This window comes from Camelus dromedarius, chromosome 14 (assembly GCF_036321535.1).
Source record: "Camelus dromedarius isolate mCamDro1 chromosome 14, mCamDro1.pat, whole genome shotgun sequence".
Taxonomy (NCBI): Eukaryota; Metazoa; Chordata; class Mammalia; order Artiodactyla; family Camelidae; genus Camelus; species Camelus dromedarius.
The window spans coordinates 20,009,647-20,035,224 of record NC_087449.1 but is presented as its reverse complement, the minus strand read 5'-3'; the positions used below and the strand labels follow the sequence as shown (position 1 = coordinate 20,035,224).

At 35.6% G+C, this 25,578-nt stretch overlaps 1 protein-coding gene and 1 long non-coding RNA gene across 3 annotated transcripts in view; one reads left to right on the top strand and one right to left on the bottom strand.

Moving 5' to 3' along the window:
• Positions 1 to 879: 879 nt before the first annotated feature.
• Positions 880 to 18,036, bottom strand: DEPDC1 (DEP domain containing 1). Of its 2 annotated transcripts, XM_031465364.2 has the most exons (12): positions 17,907 to 18,036; positions 15,860 to 16,125; positions 12,980 to 13,136; positions 12,440 to 12,558; positions 11,889 to 12,019; positions 10,438 to 10,485; positions 7,818 to 7,958; positions 5,617 to 6,468; positions 5,015 to 5,187; positions 3,304 to 3,480; positions 1,987 to 2,172; positions 880 to 1,379 (listed from the first exon to the last, which is right to left on the bottom strand). In XM_031465364.2, exons 1-12 carry the CDS (start codon positions 17,952 to 17,954, stop codon positions 1,239 to 1,241), a joined length of 2,439 nt encoding a protein of 812 aa, XP_031321224.2. In that variant the 5' UTR covers positions 17,955 to 18,036; the 3' UTR covers positions 880 to 1,238. The 2 variants fall into 2 exon arrangements, with proteins under 2 accessions (XP_031321224.2, XP_064349402.1); XM_064493332.1 differs by lacking the exon at positions 5,617 to 6,468.
• A 145-nt stretch (positions 18,037 to 18,181) lies between these two features.
• LOC116156913 (uncharacterized) overlaps positions 18,182 to 25,578 on the top strand; it is a 93,810-nt gene continuing 86,413 nt past the window's right edge. Inside the window, exon 1 of the long non-coding RNA XR_004140864.2 lies at positions 18,182 to 18,331. This is a non-coding gene — a long non-coding RNA (uncharacterized LOC116156913). The remainder of the gene's footprint in view (positions 18,332 to 25,578) is intronic.

Sequence of the window (25,578 nt, the reverse complement as noted above, 5' to 3'; positions counted from 1 at the left end):
AGTTTGTACCAAGTTGGTCATGCAGAAGCTCGGAGAACCTTGTATTAAGATGAAAGGCATTTATATTTTCATTTTCTTCCAATGAAATAAAAAGTCATTATGCCACTAGCTTGACATTTTATTTACAGATGGTATTTAGGGCACTCCTTCTTAAAGTCAGCTAAATATTGGAATCACCTAGAAAGTTTAAAAAATACTGATGCCTATATGCCAGCCCTTAAAGTTTTGATTTAATTGGTATAAGGTAGGGCCTGAGTATGTATTATTTTGAAGCTCTTCAGGTGATTCTAACATGCAACAATTTGAAAAACACTAGTTTAGAGAACTGTTCCATAATCAAAAAAGGCTAGTCTTCATCTGAAGGAATCCTCATAACTTGATTTCAGGGTGTGTACTGTTATTGTAGGTATCTGACAGGTATATCTCCCTTGATTAAAAAATAAATACTTTAGGGAAGAGATTTTCTGTTTTATTCATCATTGTTTCTCCATATCTTGAAGAATGAAAGGCACATAGTAGTTGCTAAATAAACCTTTTGAATGAATACATGATTGCATTATATTTCTTTCATAACTCCATCTTTTAGTAGATTCATGAGCATGAGAATGCATAACATATTCATTGAAAAGAATGAAAGACTGAAGCAGTTGGGATAAATGTTTAAGGCAAACCAAAACCTAATAATATATATATATATATATTTAAAAAACACATACATATATAAATAGACCAAAAGCAGGAAAAGAATATACAAAAGAGTGCAACATTTAGCAGGTGAGAATTTTTTCAAATATTGTTCACAGTCTTAAACTTAGAAACAAAAGTAATCCTAAACAACTAGTTCTTTAGGTTAATACCCATAAGCACATGTGCCAATAAGTTATTTTCTTTTAAAAACAGAATTGCAGCTTAATCTTGATAAGCACACGTCAATTTTCAAAATTCAAGTAAATAAAATTTTAGCAAACAAAATGATAGCTTTTCCAGACAGTCGTATAGAAAACAAAACTTATTTCTGGTTAAGATATCTGCTTAAAAACTATTGCTATTTGCTTTCAGTTGAGATTCACAAGTTTAGCAGTTTCACATTGATAAAAACTATTTTGGCACCTCCTTACAATAATGTGTTTTATTTAGAAAAACCTTGTTAATAAATAGACTTCCTTTTTAGTAGCTGGATTCTTAGATATGGCTTCATTTACCAGAGTTTCACAAGTATTACATAATTTTCAATTCAATTAGTATCTTAAACTACGAAACTTTGGTTTTCTTAAAATTAGCATTGGTTGCTTGATTGTAGGTTTGTCACCAAAAAGTGCTGCTTCACTCTCAGAGGTTGGAAATCTTTTCTGATATATCAAGGGATATTCCTTCTGAAACTTAAAAACGAGGTGAGGAATTAGAGGGTATTTAACATTATTTTCTTAGCTGAAGCCAGTGGTCAACATTTTATAAGGATTCAGTGCCTTTCTCAAAGATGTATCACAGAGAGGAGTATCCTTTCACTTTATCCTTGCTTCTTCCTCTGCCTTCTCACATATGAAAGGTACACTGTAATATTTCTTAGATCCCAGATGTTCTTCATTTTCACTGACAAAGCCTATGAAGGTCACAAGGATCGAGTATATTTCATATTTCTTTGTCTCAGACATGGAATTGGATTTGCCAGAATCATGTGGCTACAGGGTTTTGCTGTAGAGCTAAAAATTCTAAATGGTAATAATGAGTCACTAAAAGTTATGTATTATAATCCAAATTTTGTAACTGTTTCTCCAGGTTAATGCATGCTATAATCATACAAAGTATCTGTTATTATTAAAATTTCAAGAGAGTAAAACCAGGCAGGTAGTCATACACAGCCTACATATATGATTTTCAAAATCCAAAATCTTAAAATGAGAAATTAGATTTGAAATGGTATTAAATAACAATTAGCAACAGCATATTAGAAAATATTTACAATTGAGAACTTGCTCATTCTCTTACCTGTTTTAGTTTTCTCCTTTTATCCTTTAGAGGCAAACTCTTGTTTTTAACAATATTCTCCAAAAGTTCTGCAATTGCAGCTTGAGAGGTAGAAACTTTTTGTTCATCAAACTCCTGAGTACTAATTTGCTTACAGTATGAGTATGTTGGCAAAGGAGCAATCAGTCCATCTCCAGGACTTCTAATCTGTAGTGAACAAAATTATAATAGTCAAATCTATTAATTCTGATCATGTTCCTGTTTGGTAAAGTGTTCTTTGATAGGACTTAGTACCTATTATTTTGCCACCAACCATTCAACACTTTAAGAAAACTGTATTATGCAGCAAAGTAGCAGTAAGTCAGTAGGGTCTAAATCCCAGCTCTACAACCTACCAGATTTATAACCATCAGCAAGTTATTTAAACTTGTCTTGGTCAGTCTCTTCAACTATAAAATGGGGATGTACATGAGATAATGTATATAAAGTGTTTAGCATACAAAAGTAAATAGTTATCATCATTACCATTAACCATAACTTTTATTCTTTTAACTATAAAACAATAACAATGAAAGTGATATTTTAATTCATCTTAAAACATCGATGTTCTGAGACAGAAAAGTTAAAGTGTTCACCTTGCTTTTGAGATGTAAGAGCAAGAGCAGAGCCCATAACGTCTGTTGATAAAAGAAACTGTGGGGATAATTATAATTACGGTTAAGTCATGGCAATATGAGAATGGTATGTATGGGAAGAAACATGAATACATGTGCTGAACAGTCAAAGACTGAATATAGTAGACATCTATTGTTTTTTGGCTGCTTAGATTCCTTCTCTTCTTCTTCTAACAGTTCCTTCCCATTCACTTCCAGTATCCTTACCTTTTTTGAAGAACAGATTCTCCTCTAATCGATGTAGCCCACTCAGTATGGCCTCTCTCTTCAACTCACTCCCCATCAACCAACCAAAGGATGTGCATTTAACTTAAGATTGGGCCAACCTGAGTCCATATCAAGAACTTTTCAAATTGGAGGTGGAAGAATGGCTTTTCTCTCCTTTGCATTATAAATGTAAGCCTAGGACTCAAGAGCTTTAATCAGCCATATTCCCCATCACGTGAAGGAGCCATTTGTCAAATATAGGATCCAAATGGAGATAAGAGATGGAGGGATGAAAACAGAGTCCTATTACTATTTGAGTCTCCATATTCAGTCTACATTCCTGACTTTTAGAGGTTATTTATGTGAGCTGATAAAATCTCCCTTTTTGATTAGGCTACTTTGAGATGAGTTTGCCACTTGCAACCAATTAATGCAGAGTAAGATATACAATACATACATGGCCCTTCCTTAAGTAGTCAAGATGTTTCTCCACTGCAGTCTGTAAGTAAGAGGGTACTTGAAGAATTTCCTGATGATGATCCATTAAGAAAGAAACTAATCTTGAAGCAAGAAGCTCATCAAGATCTACTTCTTCTGAACAGCATAACACACACCGAGAAAAAGTGTGTATCATCTAGAAACATTTAAAGATGTGAATTAAAAAATTTGAAGTTTTATATAAATTAGAATATCAGTCATTCCTAGGTAGTATCATGCTGAAGTATTGAGATAAAGTGATAAGCAGACTTCAGCTTAAAAATGAGGACACTTATATGCAGAAATTGATTGGAAATGAAGTTTAATAACAATTAGATATATGTATTTTTCAATTCCATCACAAAGATCTTCAAATCCTGTGACAGATTGTTTCAAAACTAATTTACTTTCATTCATATCCATAAGATACACGCATGCATGCTTGCACATACAAGCACACACACCCAACTACACACCTCATTCTAAAATAATTAGAATATCAAAATTTTATTTTAAATATTTTGCACATAATAGATGATGAACATATTTACTAAATTGAAAGATTTTTGGTTTTATTCCTACATGCAGGTTTTCCTATCTTCTTAACATGTTCAGGCTTCAGTTTTTTTAACTCCTTTTTTCCTCAGTTTTGTAGAGCTCATTTATTCTAATAGCTTCAACTACCACCTCTCCAAAAAATACACCTTATGCCCTTTTTTCTACGAGGTTCATGTTTCCAATATTCTGTTGGATAAATTTCACTTGGCTGTTATATCCTCAAACTCAAAAAGTGTAAAACCAAAATATTTCCTAGCTTTCTAGCTAGGAGCTTTCTCACTATCTTCTCTTACAAACTTCCCTATGCTTTTTAATGGCACCACAATTACTCAGGAATAAGTCTTCCTCTTTACATTAGGTCTGCCATGATAAAACTGTTCATAAAGAGTGGAAGAATGGAACTTAGCTCCAGATTCCTTGCTATAAGAACATCTTGTAAACTGAAGCTGTGCTCTGAGAAAGTGGCAGCTCTTTACAGGAAGAGGGAGACCCACAGATAGAGAAACAGGGAGGGAGATATTAGAGATTAGAAGTATTGTTTCAAGAGTTCATTTCCAATCAATGTCTGCATATCAGTGTTTATACCCTCATCTTCATATAGAGCCTATGACTGCTTCACAGTAGTTTCTCCCAAGTTCTTGCCCACAATGACAACCTATCTTAATTCACATAACTCATCAAATACAACTTTCCCACTCCCACAATCGCTGAAACACTTTTATTTACTATACATGAATTTCCCATTAATCCTGTTTCACAGAATTATAGTGCCCTTAAGCTTTTAACAGTGACTCCATCTCTTCCTTCCCCTATCAAACAATATAATATAACTCAGGCAATATAATATGGCCTGAGTCAATCAGTATGAAGTGATATAGGATGAGTGAAGAGGCACAGTCCTCAAACAAAATGAAGACTAAAATATGAACTATAATAGACTGGGCACAAAGGATTAATGCACCAAAATTCTGCTACTAGGAAAGGTTAAAAGTATTAAGAGATTTTTAAACTCAAGAATCCAGCATTTCATGATCGTGATATCACTCAAGTAGTACTTAGAAGGTTTGGATTTCTTTCTTTTTTTTTTTGGTTTATGAACCAGGGCTTATTCTTTCCTCAAGAACTCAACTTACCAGTGATCTTGTACCCATTGCATCATGAAGTTGGGGCATATCAACATTTTGACTCATTCGGGAAATCATGCGCATTAAAAGTTGAAGCTTTCTACGATTTGGTGGGGGAAGTAACAAACAACATAACTGTAGTGCATCGATGGCAACCCTCTCTAAATGAGGTTGCAGCAAACCTAGAAGGCAAAGTTACCCCCCCCCAAAAATCATCAATGACACTAGTTGCTTTCATACTACCAGCATATACAATTATATAAAGAAGGCAAAATATTTTAATATTTCATTTAACTATTCCTAGAAATTACCACATTCCTCAAAAACATGGTAAGATTCTCATTATTTTCTTCATAACCCATTTGAGCATTAAAATCCTTCACTTATTAAATAAAGTGACTCAGAATAAGTGCAATTGAAGGCAAAGAAAATAAGTGCTTTAGGTAAGTAGAATAAATCTTGGTTATGCTATGACAAGCTTTTTATAATAAGAAACTTTCCTTTTGGAGGAAAAAAATTAAGCAATTTCAGAGAAGAAAAGCCAGGTAAGCAAAACAGGGTTAGTAAACACTAAAAGTTAATATCACATGCATTGAAAGCATCAACCTTACTTTGTGTGCCAGTCAACACAGAAGAAGTTGGAGGTAAAGAATTTTCTGAAAGTTCTATTGTACTTCTGCAGAGTCTTTTATTGACTGTGGCACTAGACTCTCCGAGTTCACCTTCCATAGCTGTTTGTACACTTGTGCTGCCTTGTCCAAGATTTGGTTTCATGATAATTTCGGCCACTGGCATATTAATATAACTATTCCTTCTTGTACTACTTCTTAAAAGCAAACTCTGAGATCTACAAAGCTGTTTTGACTTGCATTTCCCATTATATAATTCCTCTTGGTCTTGAACGGTCAAAGTAGATGTTCTCTTAAAACCAACACAGAGTGGCTTTTGAATACTTTCCTCTGAATGAAGATTCATTAGAGATTCCTGTTTGGTCTTAGACTCTAAAAATTGTTTATTATTTTGTCCTTCTATGTTCAGAACAGATTGATGGAAGACACTGGAGACCTCTTTACTTGAACTCCCTGGTAAATCTACAATTCCTTCTATCGAATAGCACCTTGGTTTGATGTTAGAGGATAGAACACGCATACTACTTAAGCCCATTAAATTATGACAGCTTCCTCCCATTATGTCATTAGCACTGGCTCTTCTGTTTTTTAAATTAACTAGCTGCATTTTCTTAGCATATTTTTCTTGAAATCCTTGATCACTTATCTGCAGTCTCTCAGTAGTATCTGATTCTTCTTTGTTTTTGTCTTTATGAAGCAGACTGAGAAGAAGACACTCAGTTGATTTGAAGGAATTCAGACTGTTTAAGTGAAGGATTTTTGAAGACTGTGGATCATCTTGGATTTTATATATCCCACTGGGTCTATCTGAAACTGTGACGTAGCCACAAACAACTACCAGAAAATGAAACAAAAATTAAGATGCAACTGTATGACAGTGGACAAAAATAAAACAAAAACAACAGTAAAGTTAAAAAAAAAGCATCACTATAGTATATATTGTTAGTACAGTACAAACAGCAGCTGCTTAATTCAGAAATCACTTAAATAGGACACATGCAACATTCAGTTACAAAGTGCAAGACTGACTAGAGGTTTTTCAAGTTATGATATAAATAACTTTAAAATTTATGTCAACAATCTAATTAAATGGATTGAGTCAAATACATTAAAAAAAATCTGCCCTCAGTCTAAAAATATTAGAAAGCTTTTAATTATAAGGCAACAGTAGTATAACAAAATATATATATGCTCTTTGTCTCCGGTACCTGGTATAGAGCTCCTCAAGCCCTTAGAATTTCCAGAGTGATAGAAGTCTTTTGTTATTCATAATGAGCCTACTTGAGCATGTCTGAGTTGATGCTAATGAAGCAATTTAGGGAAGGTCTTGATTAGAAGGCTGGAACTTTTTGCCCTACCTAAGACCTCTCTGGAAGGGGTAACCGGGTGGTTAGTGGTGGTGGCAGTGGAGATGAACTTAATCAACAACGACTAATGAGTTAATCAACCATGTCTGTGTAATAAAGCTTCAATTAAAACTCTGAAACAACACAGCTATGTGAGCTTACCGGTTGGTGAATATATGGACAGGGTGACATTCCTGGGGAGAACACAGAAGCTCTGTACAACCCTTACCCCTATTCCGTGCCCTATATATCTCTTCCGTTTGGCTGTTTCTGACTTGCATCCTTTATAATAAACCGGTAATCATTAAGTAAGGCACTTTCTAGAGTTCTGGGAGTCACTTTAGTGAATTACTAAACCTGAGGGGGGTTGTGGGAATCTCTGATTTAGAAGTCAGACAGGCAGAAATGTGAGTAAACCTGAGGACTCCACTGGCAACTGGTTTCTGAAGTGAGGGCAGTCTTGTGGAACTGAGCCCTTAATCTGTGGGATCTAAGTTAGCACTGGGTAGTTAGTATCCGAGTTGAAAGACGTGGTCCTTAAATTGTGGGGTCTGGGTTAATTTTGGGTAGTTAGCATCAGAAATGAACTGAATTGTAAGACACCCGATTTGAGTGGAGAACCAATGTCAGGATGATATATTTGCATTATTATTATTATTATTTTTTGGAATGGCATAATTACTGGAAAACAACATAACAGCAACCACAGTATTCCTGAATTTTAAAATAATTTATAGCCTGCCACTTTCGTATTTAACTATACTTTTAGATCTTTTAAATTACGGGGGACTTGGAAACTAATAAAATTAATTTAAACAAGTAAAAATCTATACATACCCAAAATGTTCACAAACAATTCATAATATTCAAAGGTAAGCAGAGGTTCAGGGAGATCCAGGAAATAATCTGCAATTGTTCTGAATACATCTCGTTCAAAACCAACATATGTTGGATTATTCATATCATTACTTCTTGGCCCTAAGTAGAAGGTAAAAAATAAAAGGCAAAATTATCTTACATACAATTTTTAAAGATACTTATAGAAAGCACAAAACCTGTATTAGAAGGTATTTCTTCACAAAACCTGTATTTCTTTCATGAAGGAGCTATGTTTAACAAATTCTATCACAATTCAAAAATTTAAAGGGTTGTGTACATCTCATTCCTTCTCATTATCTTTTCACTAGAAATCACTGCAAGCAATTAACATTTTGTTTCACTTTAATATTTATATGCCTGAGAAGTTGTATATAAAGTAAAATTCAAAATACATTTTAAAAGCATCAGGGAAGTTTTAATGGGATTTTACCACAATTCATTTTATAAAGCAAAGAATATCTGGACAGTGCAAATAATTCTTCCAAATTGTCCTTTGTAAATTTACATCTTCATGAATAAATTTTTCCTGACATGAAGCATACTATGAATAAGTTTAAGTAATATCTTTACACTGCTATTCTATTAGCTTAACATCATTGAAATAATCATGCCAAATCACTAGTATTTTCCTCAGAAATAAGTTTTGATCTCATGTTACAGATGAGGAAACTGAAGCTCAGAGTAACTTGCTCAAGATGAAAGAGCTGTTGGAGGTAAAGCTAGAATTAGGACTTAGAGCAGTGTGAATTAAGAGCAAGGCCCAGGACCTTGAAGCCCAACAGCATTTAAAGTGTGGTCCACGGATTACATAATCAGAATCATTCAGTTAACCTATTAAACATATAATCTCCTCTATATAGACCAGAATGTATGGAGGTGGAGCTAGGAATTACTGATCTAAATATGTTTGCTTCTTGTTCACTAATGTAGTAGTTACCAAATATTGATCTGGGCATTTTTACTACAAGAATCTCCTGAGTTACGACTGAAAAAAAAGATTCCTGACATATTGAATCAACTGAATAAGAATCTTTGGTGAGTCTAAGTGATTGTGATATGCACTCAGATTAGAGTCATTATGCGATCTTCCAAATTCACACACACACACACACACACACACACACACACACACACACACTTGATAGCTTAAAGGCTAATAAGGGTTTTATGTGGAAGAAAATAAAAAGACTTTATTTCTGAGGATATAAGAAATATTCATAATATGCACAAAATAACATTTGATAATCATTAAAAGTTTTCTAAGACAATACTTTACTGGAATTAATATAGAATTTGCAGTTAGAGACTCTCAGTTTGAATACATAGCTCCTTACGTATTAGAAAACAGTCTAAGTTAGTTTTCTTTTCTAGAAAAAAAATTGGTAATAGTATACTGATCACTGAGTCCTACACATCAGGATTACTGTGGGGGATTAAATAAAATATGAGTTAAAGAAAAGTCTTAACAATGCCTATGGTTAGACGTATCTGCTAAATTGGAATCTGTAAGTTAGATCTTCAGGATCATTTATGTATAACATGGACTGGGAAGAAAAAAAACAAATCCCTAAACATAGGGCAGCAGAGAAATTCCTGGAAGCACACAATCTGAGTTGCTAATCATGAGCCAAGTTTTGAGAGAGAAGAGCAGTTAGGTAGAGGGAAGGTAAGGAAGAAAAACTCAAAAATCGTACACTTCTAATCAGGATTTTTACTTCAATTTGATATAAATTTTCTATAACTAACATTATAGTTAATATTGCTATTCTGTTATTTTGTCATATTGACACCCAGTGGACAACAAGGGAATATATACTTATCCTAAACATTAATAAAATACTAATTTTATAAGAACTAGAAAAATACTTTTGTAACAATTATTAAAATACAATTTAACTTTTGATTATTTACAAGCACATACCTTTGCACATTTAAAAAACTGATTTTGAGAGCTATCAGGGTTTGTATTGGAATTGGGGTCCTAAATTACAAAAATTATTACTGATTATTATGGAAAAAGCTTGAAGAATGAAATGCTAAAAAATTATCTGATTAGTGACAGATCATTTGTTTTCATAAACATAAAAAATCCCATTAATATATCCTATGAAGTAGAAGCACGTCATGAAGCACCTGAATGTTGAAGTTGTGTACAATGGCAAGGGGCCTCAAGTAGGTTTTAAGAGACTTCATTTCTGTTTGAAACTTTCCACTTACAAGGCGCTCTACTTACAAGGTGCTATTTGATCTCTCTGGGCCTCATTGAGGCAACTGATGTTGATTATACCTAAAAATCCTTTGAGATCCTCTAGCCTAGGATTTTTACGATTTATGAGAACTGAGCCATAAATGATGGGCTTGGATTATAAAATCACTATCTATATAGAAAAAGTTAAGGGCTCTGTAACACACTCCACATGCAAAGAAATGTAATCCGTTCTACTAGGTCTTCATTTAAACATCAAGAGAAATAATAAAATTTAATTTTATCAGTTTTTTATAAATTATTAAAAAATTTCCTTGGTACTTGTTAAATACTATCAATATAAAACACACATATACAGTTCATTTAACTTACAATTTGCTAGGCACTTCATGGCAGATAATACCCAGTGAGGAAGGTCATCTACACAAAAAAATTAATATTGTTTGGTAAATCATAAAATTTTTATGACTGTATATTTAAAACTTCACACTTATGATATAATTATACACACATGTGTATATATATATATATGTATGTGTACCACCAGGATTAAAAATTATTACGTTTAACAAGACATAGGGCCAAGACAGTATCTTAAACTACAAGTTTAAAAAGTTACTTATAAAGATACTCAGTTTGATTCTTGCCATGATACATAAAATAATTAGCTACACCAAATCAAGGATTAATTATTTGTAGGGGGGGATTCAAAAATAAATGAACACTCATATTTATTCACTACCACCATCTTTTCCGTATCCTCATTTCTGGTGTGACTATAGGTATGCTATTTGAATAATACTGATGTGAGTGAGCCCTATGCTTAAAACAAGCTGTATTTGAATACCAGGGTGCTTTCACAGTGAGGCTTGCTTAAAATCCTTCAATTGCCACTAAGGAACATATGTTAAATAAATGCAGCAGTTTTCGACACAAACACAAAACCACACATATATTTGATTTGAAAAGTTAATGGTTATAAAGAATAGAAAATTTGGGTGAGAGCATATACTTAAATTATTTTAGGTAATAAAAGATGGTGTGGTCCAAAGCTACATACATGAACAACATAGCTCTTAAGTTTTGACATTTACTTTTTTGTTCCAATGATTAAAACCTCAAAGTTCCTGCCCACAAAAAGAAACTCAAATAGTGCACGTCAGTTAATTTTATAGATATTAATTGATTGTATAAAAAAAAAAGCCAACATTGAGTAAATTTTTTGATACATTTCCTGTAATATAAGCTTCCTAATGCATCTAGCTTGAATTATTTCCCTGATTTTCCTATCTTATATGTGAAATCAATGCATTATATAAACATATACACAATAGCCAGTGCTCCTTAGAGTTCTGTTCTTGAGAGTTTGGCCTTATTTTATTGCATGTTACTTTGATTTTGTATATATGTCTTGACATCTTTAAATCTGAATATAACTTCTCATGTAAGCTCCAGGAAGGCATGGATCATTTCTCTCTTGCTCATCACTAAATCTTTAGCACAACGCCTGGCACATTGTAGGCCCTCAATAAACTGTGGGTAATCAATAGTTTTAATTATATTTGTATACCCTTTGGTATGCAAACCCTGCCAAAACAAAAATCATGCATGAATCCACCTTACGAGCTAAAATAATGAGTAATATTCATTTAAAAATTATTCCACCATGATTACTAAAGCACCTCTGATAAAACAAGTCTCCCTGATACTCTTTCAATTAAAGGATTTCATTTTCTACATTTTGGTCTCTCTTTATCCTCATAATAGCTGCAACCTTTGTAAGCAAGTTTAAAATGATTACAACTTCTTTTACTGATACCAACCTGATTTGTCTTGCAGTATAACTACTCCATGTTTACTTGTATTGGTCATGTTGTACATTATATATTGAGGAATTACTTGTTGGGGATTTATGACTTCTTCGAGGGATGGAACACTTAAAATGGTTTGCAGGCTAAATAGAAGAAAGAATATAAACCTTTTTCCTCCATAAAATAAGTGGAATAGAATATAAACATGAAAAAATACAACTGGAAAACAAAGCTTTCAGAATATTTTGTTTTTTTCTTAAATCAAACTTCTAAGGCTTATACTTATTATTCACTTTAAACTATATTTATCTTAATAGCCTTAGAAGGATTCCAATATAGATCCCAAATAATAGCTATAATTCTGATTCAAATTAAAATCAAATCATACTGAAAACATTCTACTTCTGTTGTACTAGAACTATAGCAATAGTATTTAAGAAACACATCTACAGGTTAAATTCTAAGCTTTGAGAATTAATCTGTTTGTTTTCACTTACATATCTTAATGAAAATATTAACATTTTAAACCTCAGTAAATTGGTTATAATTTAGTTTTAGCTTACTAGATCAAGATAACATATCTCCAAACTTCTTCAACATCTTTCTGGCTTATTTCTCTATTATCAACTGAATTTTCTTGATCTTCATTGATTATTTCACAGTCAGTTTTCGCTGTATTTTCCTGAAAAAAGAATTATTTTGGTTTAATACGCTATGCTCAAATTAAGGAAATACTGAACTGATACCACTTCCTGTATTTAGTAATTGAATTAGTATCTGTCCCTTGTGAAGGTATGTGTCACTTGAAAAAATAATGTAATTTATAGTAATAGTTTTGTTTTTCAGCTGCCCCCACCACCCTCAAATTAACTTAAAACAAAACATGCTTAAATTACACAAATGCTATTTCAAGTATGTCTCACTACCGTTTTTTTTATTGTTTCTATGAGTTCCAAACAAATCTACACGTACATTTTTAGAACATAATGTAGATTAAGAGATTTCCAGTATTGGCTTCAAATATTAAGAATCATTTATTGATTCTATTATTAACAACATGGTAATTAAACAAGTGATTAGTAGAAATGGAAATGATGTTTTACCTGAGAGAAATGTAATCCATGCTTTTTAGGAGTTCTACGAGATAAGTTTCGTAATTTAAAAATACTATCTTTATCTTTGGAAAAGTTCTCTATGCTGTTTTTTCTCAATTCTGGATGTCTTCGTGGAAGAGTTTTAAGTGGAGAATTTGCAGGAAATCTGGTTTAAGAATAATATGCAATAAATAATATGAGATCATAAACTTATACTGCTCATTTATCTCAAAAATCACCTAAAAAACTGTATTTATATAATCAAGAAATGAAAGATTCTACATAAATTGATTTTCCTATTAAGCCTTTAAAAAACATTTTAATAGTTTCCCGCTTCTTTTTCAGTGTACTGTATATATTTTAACTTTATTTCTGGATAATTTAGGGTTATTATTAGGATCAATTCTGTTGGAGAGGTATCACTTACAAATTGGTTCTAGAGTGTTTCATTTTCTAAATTTCTTTCATGTGCTAGCTAAATTGTATATATTTTCTGCCCTTGTGATTGCTCAGTTTCCAGAACTTGGTCTCTGTTGCTGCTTTTGGTTTTCCACCCTTCAATTTAATATAAAATATTACAAAGATAAAAAAAAGTACAGAAAACAATATAAAACATTCACGTATATAACCATCAACAAAATTTCAGTATCTTTTTTTAAATGAAGGAAATTGTTTGCTAATTCTAGTTTCTTTCTCTCTTCCTAATTGAAATCATTAACCGATAGTTAATTTCCTTATTGTTCATATTTTTGTACTTTTACTAAATATACATAAACAATATCTCTATAGTCCTTTTAACAGACTTTAAATTTATGCATAACAACAAGGATTTACTGTATAGCACAAAGAACTATATTCAATTATCTTGTAATAACCTATAATGGAAAATAATTTTAAATGAATATGTATATAAATAAAACCAAATCACTCTGTTGTATACCAGAACTAATGCAATATTGTAAATAAACTATATGTCAATAAAAAAAATTATGCATAAGTTTCAAGTGTCCTCAGAAGTTTCTTTTTATTCCACTGTCCTTAAAATATCTTCCTATGGTCACTCATAAGTTCTATTTTTATATTTAGGTATTTAATCTATATATAACTTATACTAAGTTCCCATATATAAATATTGTCTTAATTTAAATTAAATTAAGCCCATTGACTTGGACCTTTACTTTTCCAAATGAACTTCAGAATCTGCTGTTAAAGTCTATAAAAAATTATTTAGGGTTTTGAATGAAAATGCACTGAATTTATACACCAATTTGGGAAGTGATTTATTTATGACACTAAGTCTTCTCATTCATTAACAGAATATCCTTCTCCACTTATTAGTCTCAATACAATTTTATAATTTTCTCCAGTAACGTCTTACATATTTTTGGTAAACTTTATTTTTAAGCACTTCATAGTTTTGTTACAACTGTAAAACACTAGAAGTGGAGAGTTATACAGAATTCCAGGTAAGAGAGAGTAATGGTCTAACAAAAAGAATATTCATAGTGGAGAGATAAGTAGATAAATCAGAGAATACTGAGCCTGTAAATAGACATGGGTTTGATAACTATATCATATTTAAAGGAAAGAAGGGGAAAAATGAAAACAACTACAGGGAAGACAGTGCCATTCATTCAGATATGGATATAAAATGTCAAAATTCAGGTTAAGAGACGATAGAGACTTTCCATATGCTATATTTGAAGTGCCTGTCTAACAGGCAAAAAGTGGGCCTAAACACTCAGAAGAGATATTTGAGTTAGAGGTTTGAAAGTCATAAGTAAGTGAAGACATGATGTGATACAAGATTGCCCAGGGACAGAGGTGAAGTGTAGACAAACCTAGGACCTTGAAGACAGTAAGAGCTAAAGGATGAGCGGCAGCAAAGGAACTCAAAAGGTGACTGATGACTAGATGAGAGATGAAAGATCTGTAGAGTGTTACACAAAATAAGCTATTCACATATTTGTTATTGCAGTTTACTTGTATGACATAAATCATCTTTGATATACAGACAGGAATCAATTTCTATGACATTTCATTTGAAAAGTATTAATTTTGTAGAGTAAAAAAGCTTGGGTATTAGAACCTAAAGACCTAATTTAAGGGATATATAACCAAGAACTTTGGGTACATAAGCGAAAAAGCAATTTGCTGGCCTAAGGGAGTCAGAAAGGCCCCAGAGCAGCTTCAACAGAGCTGACATAAACTATATTTACTAGACTGATAAATGTGTAGTGTTTCAAGTTACAACATATTTCAGACTGAGGGAACAAGATTTGTTGAAGCCTGGTCTCAGCTTCCTCACCTGTAAAAAGGAATTAACATCTACCATGCTTAGCTACTCTAGGGATTAAATAAATAAAACATGTAAAACATAAAGCAGGGCTTCTGGCACATGATAAATGCTTAATAAATATTCTTTTTAACATGAGGTATATTTCTTTTGTTAGTTACTATATAAAGTCTGCTATTACTTACCTCATCACATGTATTCTTAGATTATATAGATTATATGTTACCTTAAGGTAAGAACCTTTGAGAACTTGTCTTGTAATTCTTAAATCTATGACACTAAAGATTAATAATGATTTGTCTTTGACATGTTATAGAGCTTTCACAATATGCAGAAGTAATAATATCTCATTCTTTCCTCCCAACTCCCTATTTTATTATATATACAATTTAACATTTAAAAAGTTTGAATTGTGCAGCGATTACCTCTAACTAACTTCTAAATAGTTTTCATTAGACTAAGAGCAATTAAGTTTCCTATAGAAAATATTATTTTTCCTGAAGAAGCTGCTGTTTTAATAAAGGTATAATAGAAGTGAAGTTAAACTTCATCGTTAAGTAATTCAGTTTTATGGTTATTTCTTTGTTTAGTACCTGAATAGCTGGCTGTTGTCATCAAGATTTTCTGATCCCCATTTGCCTTTGATATCTTCAATTACATGATTCTTAAGGAATTTTCTCAGTAGCTGGATAGTCTGTTGCCTTGTAACTTCAGGACCAAAATTGCTATTATTTCTTAATAGGTCATAAAGCCAGTCCACTGCTTCTCCTGCTGTAAAACAATTGCCATATTTTTTGAAGTGTTGCCTGTGTTTTCTTAGAGGCATTCCTGCTCTGAAAGATGTGGTAACTTCATTCCACTGCAAAAGAAAAGAAAATTATACATAAAAAAAGGAAATCTTACTGATTTGAAACAAATCAGACAAAGAAAATTCTCTCATTCACATCTTATTAAATAATTAAAATTCATGAAAAAAATCACTTATTTTATTTGTGCTAGAGAAAATTTTATATTTCATACTGATTTCTTTTTATAAATTCCAGTGCTGTAATATTTTTATCTAATAGTTTTGTACTAAAAGCACTTCAGTGGCTGGTTGGCTTATTTAGGAAACCTAGGAATATTGGCGAATGGCAATGAAATTGCCTTTAGTCCTCAATAAAGAAGGCATTTATTCTTGCTTTTTAAAAAAATCTCAATATTAATAATATGCTAGTTGCACTTGTGTCAGACACTATGCTTTACATTATTTCAATTTAATCCTCACAATTCTGTGAATAGGTAACATTACTATCCCATTTTCAGATAAGGAATATGAAGCACAGAGAAATTTAATAATCTGACCAAAGACACACAGCTAAGTGATAAATCCAGGCATTCAAACTCAAGTTGGACTGACTTTAGAACCTGCACTAGTTAACTAGGCAGGCTGAACAACTCACGGCAGGCGTAGTTTTATTGGTAAATTATCTTTAGTATTATAAAAGCTTACATGTTTACTATAGTATCTCTTAAGGGAATAAATCACTAGTGAATATAGAACAGATGGGGTAAATTAAGTTCTAAGTCTATTGTTTGTTTTATGACACCGTGACATATCTACATTTTTAAGAGATACATTTTCCATTTACTGTCTTCAAATTACCCAAACTTTTAGTTTCATGGCAGGTCAAAGAGTGGAACATGAAGATGGTGTTGGTGCAGAATAAACATATCACTTTTTAATGGAAAAATCCTACATGAGAAGTCAGGGAATCTGATTTGTAATCCCAGTCATGCTACTACTAGCTATGCTACCACTTACCCAACCTATGTGGCCCCAATATTACAACGCAAAATTTAAGGGCTGAAAATTGTATTCTTTTCTTCCCACACTTCCACATTTGATATATTTATTCAAGAAATTTATGTTGAGCTGCAATTTAGAGAATAAATTGATTCCTATTCTACAGACTACTATGCACTTTCACAGTGTATATATCCTGGGAAATCTCTTAGACTGGGCATGTTTTATGAGCCCTGTTTTACTAGTGTGTAAACTGAGGCTCACTGAATGATGCTCCTAATATCATATAACCAGTGGCATAGTATCCTCTTAAATTGAAAATCCAAATACACAAGACACCATATACAAGTACAACCCCAGTGACCACCAAGTGGCTCCTGATGGGTACTTAGGACATTCTGGGTTTAGTTATGAAATTGTCAGCTGTTACCTGGTGGTATTCAGTCCGAACATCCTGTATTACATTCTACAGGACCGGCAAAGCGACCCTGTCACAGTCGGGCTTGCCCCCAGTCTGACCCTAAAGCCCAAGAACTCATTCAAAATTCTTCACGACTCCTGATGGGGGCAGGCGTAGGGAGAGCCTAAACTCGGAATATTATACGAAGCTTCAGGAGTGGCCTATGAAGCGGGCCCCCGGAGCAAAAGAGGGGGACAGACTCTCAAAGGAGGGGGGGAGGCGAGTTCCTCAAAGATCGGCGATACGGGTTAAATCCCCTCACCCTCCTTTTCCGCGAACCGAGCGGCTCTGGGAACCTTCCCTCCACCCGAGGGAGAACTGCGAACATTCTCACGTAAAAGTCGTGGCGGCCATCACCCCGGCTGCCCAGTCTCGGCGTTCCGCGCTGTCTTACCAGCCTGGTGGCCCGATAAGGCCCGGGAGGCACACCCCGATTCTCCATTCCTCCCACCCGGCCAGAAGACCCGTCAGCGCCGGGTGCCGGGCATGTCGGCGAAAGGCGACAGTCAGTCCGAGGCCGCGGCGGCGTAGCTCAACACAACCGTCGGCCCCGCGGCGGATTTGAATACCGCAGAGGGCTGCGCTGATTGGCTGCGACGTCTGGTCACGTGACGGGCCGCCAGGCCCTGGCCGCGGCGGGCGCGAGCGCGGCGCAGACGCTCCCGGCAGTGGCACGGCCCGCGGTGGCTGGCACCGTCCCCTCCGCGCCGGGGCCCGGGCTAGTGAGACGGCCTCCCGGCTCCACCTGGCTTCCCTGAAGCTGCTTCTCCCTCTTGCGGTCGCTGGCGAGGCGGAGTCATGTTCCCACACACAGAACGGGTGAGGCGGTTCAGTCCTACTGGATTGTTTGGAGCCCAAACTTTGGCTTACAAGAATTTGAAATTTGAAAAGAAAAAACAAACAAACCCAAGCCTCTTCTCCAGCAGTGGCTAGCATGTAAAACAGCCCCTGGGGCGGAGGTTTCACCTGGCAAACCTCTGGTTTTGCTTCTAAAAAGCTTCCTGAGTATATGTTGCAGTCTTGTTTACCTTAGTATATTTTAGCAGGGGCCATAATTCCATTCTCCCCAATGCTAAAATGTGGGTTAAACCCCACACTCCCAGATTCGGCAGTAAAATGGAGCATAAGTAGATTTCACTAAGTACAGCAAGGGGCTTGGTTGGGCCAGGTGATGAAAAAGTTTTCAAATTGCTTCCCTTAAGAAAATCTGCTACCCTGTTAAGCTAGAATCTTTGTTATCCCAACTGTTCATTTGAGGGATTTTAGAAATCTGCATTAAAGAAAAATCTAAGTTCCCAGCGCTGAAGGACTTACCCCAAATCTCAGATCCTTTTGGCAGAGCTCAGTCTTCATACTTTACTTATTTGTTATTTATTTATTAAAACACTCTATCATCAGTCTGAAATAATTTGATGCTTAGGAGTCCTTTAGTTTAGAGACTGAAAGGTTACCTGAGAGATTTGAAGCTGTGGAAGAATTAATTTGGAGATTAAACAGTAATTTGAAAGGATAGGCCTTAGTAAAAACGAGAGATTTAAGAGAAAATTTTCTGGGGATGAGTGGTAAAATGGTGTGCAGAGTTTACCTTACCTATTGAATTTAGGATAATTTCGTTTGAGGTACATATATTTTCTGAACAGGACCAGTGGATAGGAATTTTTAGAAAGTGCTTGGTAGACAGGAATAATCAGCTCAGTGCTGCACTTGTGTTAAGGAAAAGAAGTACAGTGATAGACGTTACGAAATAGTGTTAACCATTTTTTATCTGGTTTTATGACACATTGTTCTAGGGTTTTCTTTTCTCTTTTGGTTCCTATTTCCCTTCAGAATGAAATAGAGATGAGAATGTGGAAGCCAAATTTTATTTTGCATTTTTGCGCAGCTCCGTTGTTGAAAATTATCTCCTATACAGCCTTTGGTATGAGTAGTCACAGCCTAATGTTACCTGTGTTTCTAAGACAACTTGACAGGGGATACTATTAATGGCACGAAATTAATTTAAATTATAAAGCGTCATTTGAAACATTTTAAAGGGTAATAAAAACAAGTAGATCTAGACTTTTCATAAGAGAATGGTTGGAGGAGTTCTGAAAAGGCTTGCAACAAGATGTAGGTGTTACATCTTGCGAAGACCTTCAAGACTCCATCTTCACGACGACCATTTCTTTAGATAAGAAAATATCTAAAAGTCAGGGTTTTGTCCAATGTGTGTGGTTTGGCTTTCTTTAAGGTAACTTTGCATATTCCTGCTCTTAGCAACCATACATTGATTTCATAGTTTGATTCTTGGAAGTAATTTTATTTTTCTCCTTATCAAGTTTTTAGCAGTAACTTAATCATCTTTTTCCTCATTCTCCTACATCAGGATTTCTCAGGTGGGTTATAAACCACCTGCATTAGGATTACCTGGGATACCTGTTAAAATGCAGATTCCTTGAATTCCCCAGTTTTGGGGTAGGGTATTTGTGTGTGTGGAGGGGAGCAGGGGCATGGCAGGGTGGTACAGGGTACATTCTTAGGGATGGAGGAGCCTGAATCTCTAAAGATTTCATAAAGCTGAGCTGCTAGAATGCCCAGACTGTCTACCTGTGGACTTACATGTGAAAGAACTAAGGGCCCCTGTTAAGTTACTCTTAGAGCTGAACCTAATTCTGATTGACAGAATGAATATCATAAAGTGAGATGAATGTAACACCTCTTAAACATGATGAAACATAAAATATGATGAAACTTTTTTTTTTGTAAAATATGATGAAAAATTTTTTTCCTACCTAGATAGAGATTATCTGTCTTGGCAAGCTTTCTCCACCCTGCCCATGCAGTTTAATTTTTTTCCCACTAGAATGTAGGTTCCCTGTCAGAGACTATGTCTAGTTTGTTCACTGCTCTATCTCCAGCTGCTAAACAGCACATGGTAGGAATTTAATAAATATTTGGTGAAAGGATGAGTTTTTTCTTTGTCACTAAAAAGAAAGCTTGTGTAAGGGTGATAAAATCCTATTATCTTTCCTTCCTGGGAAACTTTTCATAAAATCTTTCTGCATGTTTGTAAGATTGATTTATTCTTGAAGTTTAGCCCTTCCACCATGTTGTGTTTACTATGAGTCTGATTTCATGAATCTTGACAAATATTTGGTCTGGTCTGAGAAAATTTTCTCTGTTTCTTTTACATTGTTCCAGCCTGTTTTCCTCCCTGCTTCTGAAACCAGTATTATTGATTGTTTTATTTCCTGGAGCGCTCTTATTTTTTCTAATGTCCTTCCTTCTATAATTTTCACTTCATTATTTTTTCTTTTAAGTTCTGAGAGAATTCTTCCAACTGAGCTTCAAATTCACTGGTCCAATTTCATTTATTCTCCTATCATAACTCACTATAAAGTGCTCAAAATGACCCTCTTCTTTGGACTGCTGATTTTTTCATTGTGTGCATCAATTTTCCTTAATTAATATATTCTTATAAGAGACTTCTAAAAAATTTACCATCAGTCACTGAGATGAAGTTCAATAAAGACTGGATAACTCCATGCAAATATTTTAAAATTACTTTTTACTTTCAGTGATTTGTTTCCCAGTCCCTCAGGTATGCAGACAGATGTTATAGTTTATTGTTGGAAGTATAGTTGACATTTATTCATTGTTTTGTCTGGTAGTTGACTCTCATTTCTTTTGGGAATATTATACTTTGTCATGTGGAGCACTACTTCTCCCACTATAGCATGCATTCTGAATGGACTCTTCCATCTTCCTTGCTCTCAGGAATAAGCCCTATGTCCACCTGGGTCGTAGCATTCTGCTTCCCTGATTCAGTGAGGTGGTACATGACCAAGCTGAGTTAAGCAGAGTCCTCTGAGATTTTTTTCAAACTGAGTCAAGAGGGAAGAGCCTTCTCTTTCTGGTGACTAAACTGAGAAGATATGAGGCAGGAGCCAATGGTGGCTTTAATTACAACTGAATGGAGACTTCTGGTCTGGTAAGATGCACTGACGCCAAAAAATAAACAGAAATGAGAGCTAGAGAGTGCAATTTTAGTCTTTCTGAGACTAGCTTACATCTTTAGAATTTGATCACATGATTCTATATGTGTGTGTGTGTGTGTGTGTGTGTGTGTGTGTGTGTGTGTGTATACATTTTTTTTTAGTTTGTTTAGGTCTTTTTCACCATGTAAATGTCACCAAGCCAAACTTGCCTGCCCATAGCAACATCAATCTACTTGACACTGGATTGTGGTGAAGGAGAGTGCAGCATTTATTGTAGGCACCAAACAAGGAGTGTGGGCAGGTAATGCTCAAAAATCCCAAACCCTCTGATGGTTTCAGGGAAGCATGTTTAAAGGTAAGGTGGTGTGGGGAGTATAGCTCAGCGGTAGAGTGCATGCTTAGCATGTAGAAGGTCCTGTGTTCAATCACCAGTACCTCCATTAAAAACAAACAAACAAACAAACAAACCTAATGACCTTCCCCACCAAAAATAAATAAATTAAAACAATTGGAAATAATTAAAAAATAAAGGCAAAGTGAGGGAGGGGAGTTCAGGGTGCATAATCAGCTTGTGTTCAGTTCTCTAGTTGATGATGAAGTAACAGGGTGGTGTCAGAGGGGTTAACATCATCAGTCCTCAGGCTCCAGCTGTCCTGGGAGCCATGTACTTGTGGTCAACAAGTAGTTAACTTCTTCTGTTTGGTTGGGGTTTAAGTATCTGTAAAACAACTCAGGAATGTGCTTCAGATACTGTTATCTGTGTCCTTCAGGGAGGAACTAAAGATTCTGTGACTGACATATGGTTGATTTACTATTTAAATTGTTACGAGTTCCCCTGGCCCAACTGATGTTTTTGTCACTACATATTCCATTCTTTCAATCATTAATTCTTGAGCCAGGCTTATGTGACTCAGGGAATTCCTGGGAGACTACAGCTATTTTATAAACAGGAGACAGGCAGAGGACATGGGTGTTGGGGGTGGGGAGAGGTGTGTCTGGGGAAGGCCTCATAAAGATCTCCAATAAAATAGAATTTTTCAAGAGTATAATGATGTTTGTATTTCTTAGGGAGGATGCCATTTAACTCCTTAGTAAGATTTTATATCATTCCAGTATGTTACGGAGCTCTATCTAGGTAGCACAGAAGCCATATAACTACGCTGGGGAGATGATCAGGATTGCTCACGATTAGGTGCTGGTCTTCCTCATGTTTGACAACTCAACTATTTCTGTGACCTATAATGTTTTGTCTTTCTTGGGGAGTTTTACTTCCTGAGACCTTTAATTTCCTACCTAGTACACAGTAGATGGAAATCCCTAACTTATTTGTCCAAAGTTTCTAGTAAAGCTCACGGTCTCAAGCACACTATCCAAGTCTACTGATGCTTGGGAGGAGGAGGAGGATGATGGGACCTGTAGTTAGGTTGCTGTAGCCCATATTTTTCTGTGTCGTGTCTGTGTGTGATAGAATAATTTACAGGAAAGAAACATTAGGAGTTGAAAAGACTTTGAAGAATTCAATTATGTGATTTTCTTTTCCTATGCAAGATTGCATTAGCCAGCTTCCAAGACAGCCCCTACTGATTCATGCTTCCTGGTATTTATGTCCTTGTGTTACCCCATCACAAACCAAGCAGGACTGTGCAACCAATAGGATACTGCAGAAATGACAATGTGAATCTTGACAGTAGCTCATAAAAGAAATTCCTGCTCCTGTCTTGCTATCTCTTGGATCTTTTGCTCTGGGGGAAGTCGGCTGCTATATCCTGGGGCCATTCAGGCAAGCATTTGGAGAGGTCCCTGTGGAGGGGAACCAAAGTCTTTGAAGGTTTAACAACCAGCACTGACTGACTGAGCTACCATAGAGTGGATCTTCCAGCCCTAGTCAAGGCTTAGGATGCCCAGCCTTGAGCAGCATCTTAACTGCGGTTTTATGAGAGTTACTTGGCAAAATGATAGAATGTCTTTCTTGAGGAGATAAAAACCTACTTCTGAAATGATCATGCAAATAAGCAATTAAAATACAAGAATTGAATGGTGATAATGGAGATGTATTCACAGAGCTTCAGAGCATAGGAGAAAGGACACAAGCCTGTTCAGGGGAGACAGGGAAGGCTTTTTAGCTGAGAATTAATGGAAACTGTAAAGAAAAGCAGGAATTTGCAAATTGTTAACAATAGCCATAATAATAAAAATAGGAACGATGATTCTGAGACACCACATTCATGTAGAGGAGAACACAATAAAAAGGTGGTGTGAATCCTTTTCCACCTTTCTTCCCGAGGTTTATGTGAATGCTTTCACATAATTGCATATTAGCTCTTCAGTGGGCTGTCCTTGGAGTTTTCTGTTTAGCAGCACTAAGTGTACTGATTTAGGCTTGATTTCTTCTAAACCATAACAGATTTTAGAAGTCTTCAGAGATTAGGAATTGAACATTTTCTTAAAAACTAGTACTAATAGCTTTCAAATGGAAATGCTGCATTTTAGAATTTAAACTAATCTCTGTGATACCTGTATCTTAAGTGTCATATTTGTGTGTATAAAATTGAAATTGAGATTAAAAAATATATAAGTGTATTTAAGGTATACTACCTAATCAGAATTTTGTTTAATCAGATTACTGTCTTCCAGATCACTTTCTTGTTCTTCTGTATTATTTAGTTTGCTATTTGCCTTTAGTTCACCTCTCATCTCGGCAAATGAGTTTTCTAATTTTAATTGGCTCCTCTTTATACTTTCTCATTCTTTTTTACAGTGATCTGCATTTCTGTTGATAGCCTTTAAAAAAATTCCTTCAGTATTTTTATTAACTCCTTTTTAAACTTGGGATCTGGTAGACTGGAGAGGTCTGTTTCATTGTTCGTTTGTTCAGGGGATGTCTCTTGTTCTTTTAATCGGGAGTGGTTCCTCTGCTTCATTTTACTTATATTTCTCTGACTCTGTATATTTAGAAGAAATAGTTATCTACTATGGTCTTGAAGGGCTGTTTTTATGTGGGAGCATCCTTGTGTTGCCTACATGAGTGAAATATTTTTCGTGCAAGGGCTGTTTGTAGTATGAATGCCTGCCATGTCTTTTCTCCTTGTGTGTTTGTGTTATCCCCTTGACAGGGGGTGAGATTTCCATTGTAACCAGAGCCTGCATTGGATTTTGAGTGGGGCCTCCTTTTTTGCTCTATGGTTGTCACAGCCCTGTTGGGGCAGGATTTGCTCCCCAGTTGTTTGAGTAGAAGTCCCCAGATCCGATTCTTAGCTGTAGTGTAAGGTAAGTGGGACTGGAGTGCTCCTGCTGGGAGAGGAGCCACTGAGTATTCTTCTGCAGGAGTTGTCCACGGGGAAGTACACGCTGAGGACTTGCCTATCACCCATGTGCGTGCTCACTGAGTACACCATTGTTGGCATTTCCCTCAGCCATGCATCAGCCACGGGAATTGCATGCAGTCAGCCTGGATGTTCCTCAGGTGCTGTGCTCACAAATCCACCACCGCAGATTCACTGAAGTCAGGTACCGGGACCTGCAGTAGTTGTATACCTGGACCTACGATGGGAGCTGAGGAATCAACCCAGACCCGAGCCTCACCTGCAAAGCTTTCAGCAGCAAACTTTGCAGAGCCTGCTTCAAAAATTCATCCCAGCCATGGTAACACCAGTAATCTGCTTGGATGTCTCTCAGGTGCTGAGTTTACAAAGCTGGTGGCAGTGTAAATCCACTTAAGTTACACAGCCACCAGGACATACTCATATTTCAGCCCTATTTCTGAAGTTGTGTGGTCCCTGGGTATTGGCTCATATTTCAGCCCTGCCTCCACGTGTGGTCAACCTGCTGGAGCTTGCTAGCTCTCAGAGCTCTTAGAGGCATAACCGTGGCTGCTGTGAGCCTGTGGAGAATGAGGCTGCTGTGGCAGGGCTCTGTCCCTCCCTTTGCAGATGTTCTAACAACGGGGCTTCTATGTTGGACCTGTCCTGAGCACACCCAGGTTGCAGCCCTGATCACACTCCAGTACCTACAGTGCCTCCACGCAGCCAACCCCAATCCTCTCCCCGAGTCTTGCTGAAGTCTGAGTTTCAGCACCCAGCCTCCTACCCA

Excerpts from the sequence above, each read along its gene's own strand:
- DEPDC1 (XM_031465364.2), bottom strand. The coding sequence starts at position 17,954 with ATGGAGAATCGGGGTGTGCCTCCCGGGCCTTATCGGGCCACCAGGCTG. Across the intron at positions 13,137-15,859 it reads GACAACAGCCAGCTATTCAG|ATTTCCTGCAAATTCTCCAC; the intron begins GTACTAAACAAA and ends TTCTTAAACCAG. Across the intron at positions 6,469-7,817 it reads ATTGTTTGTGAACATTTTGG|TTGTTTGTGGCTACGTCACA; the intron begins GTATGTATAGAT and ends ATTTTCTGGTAG.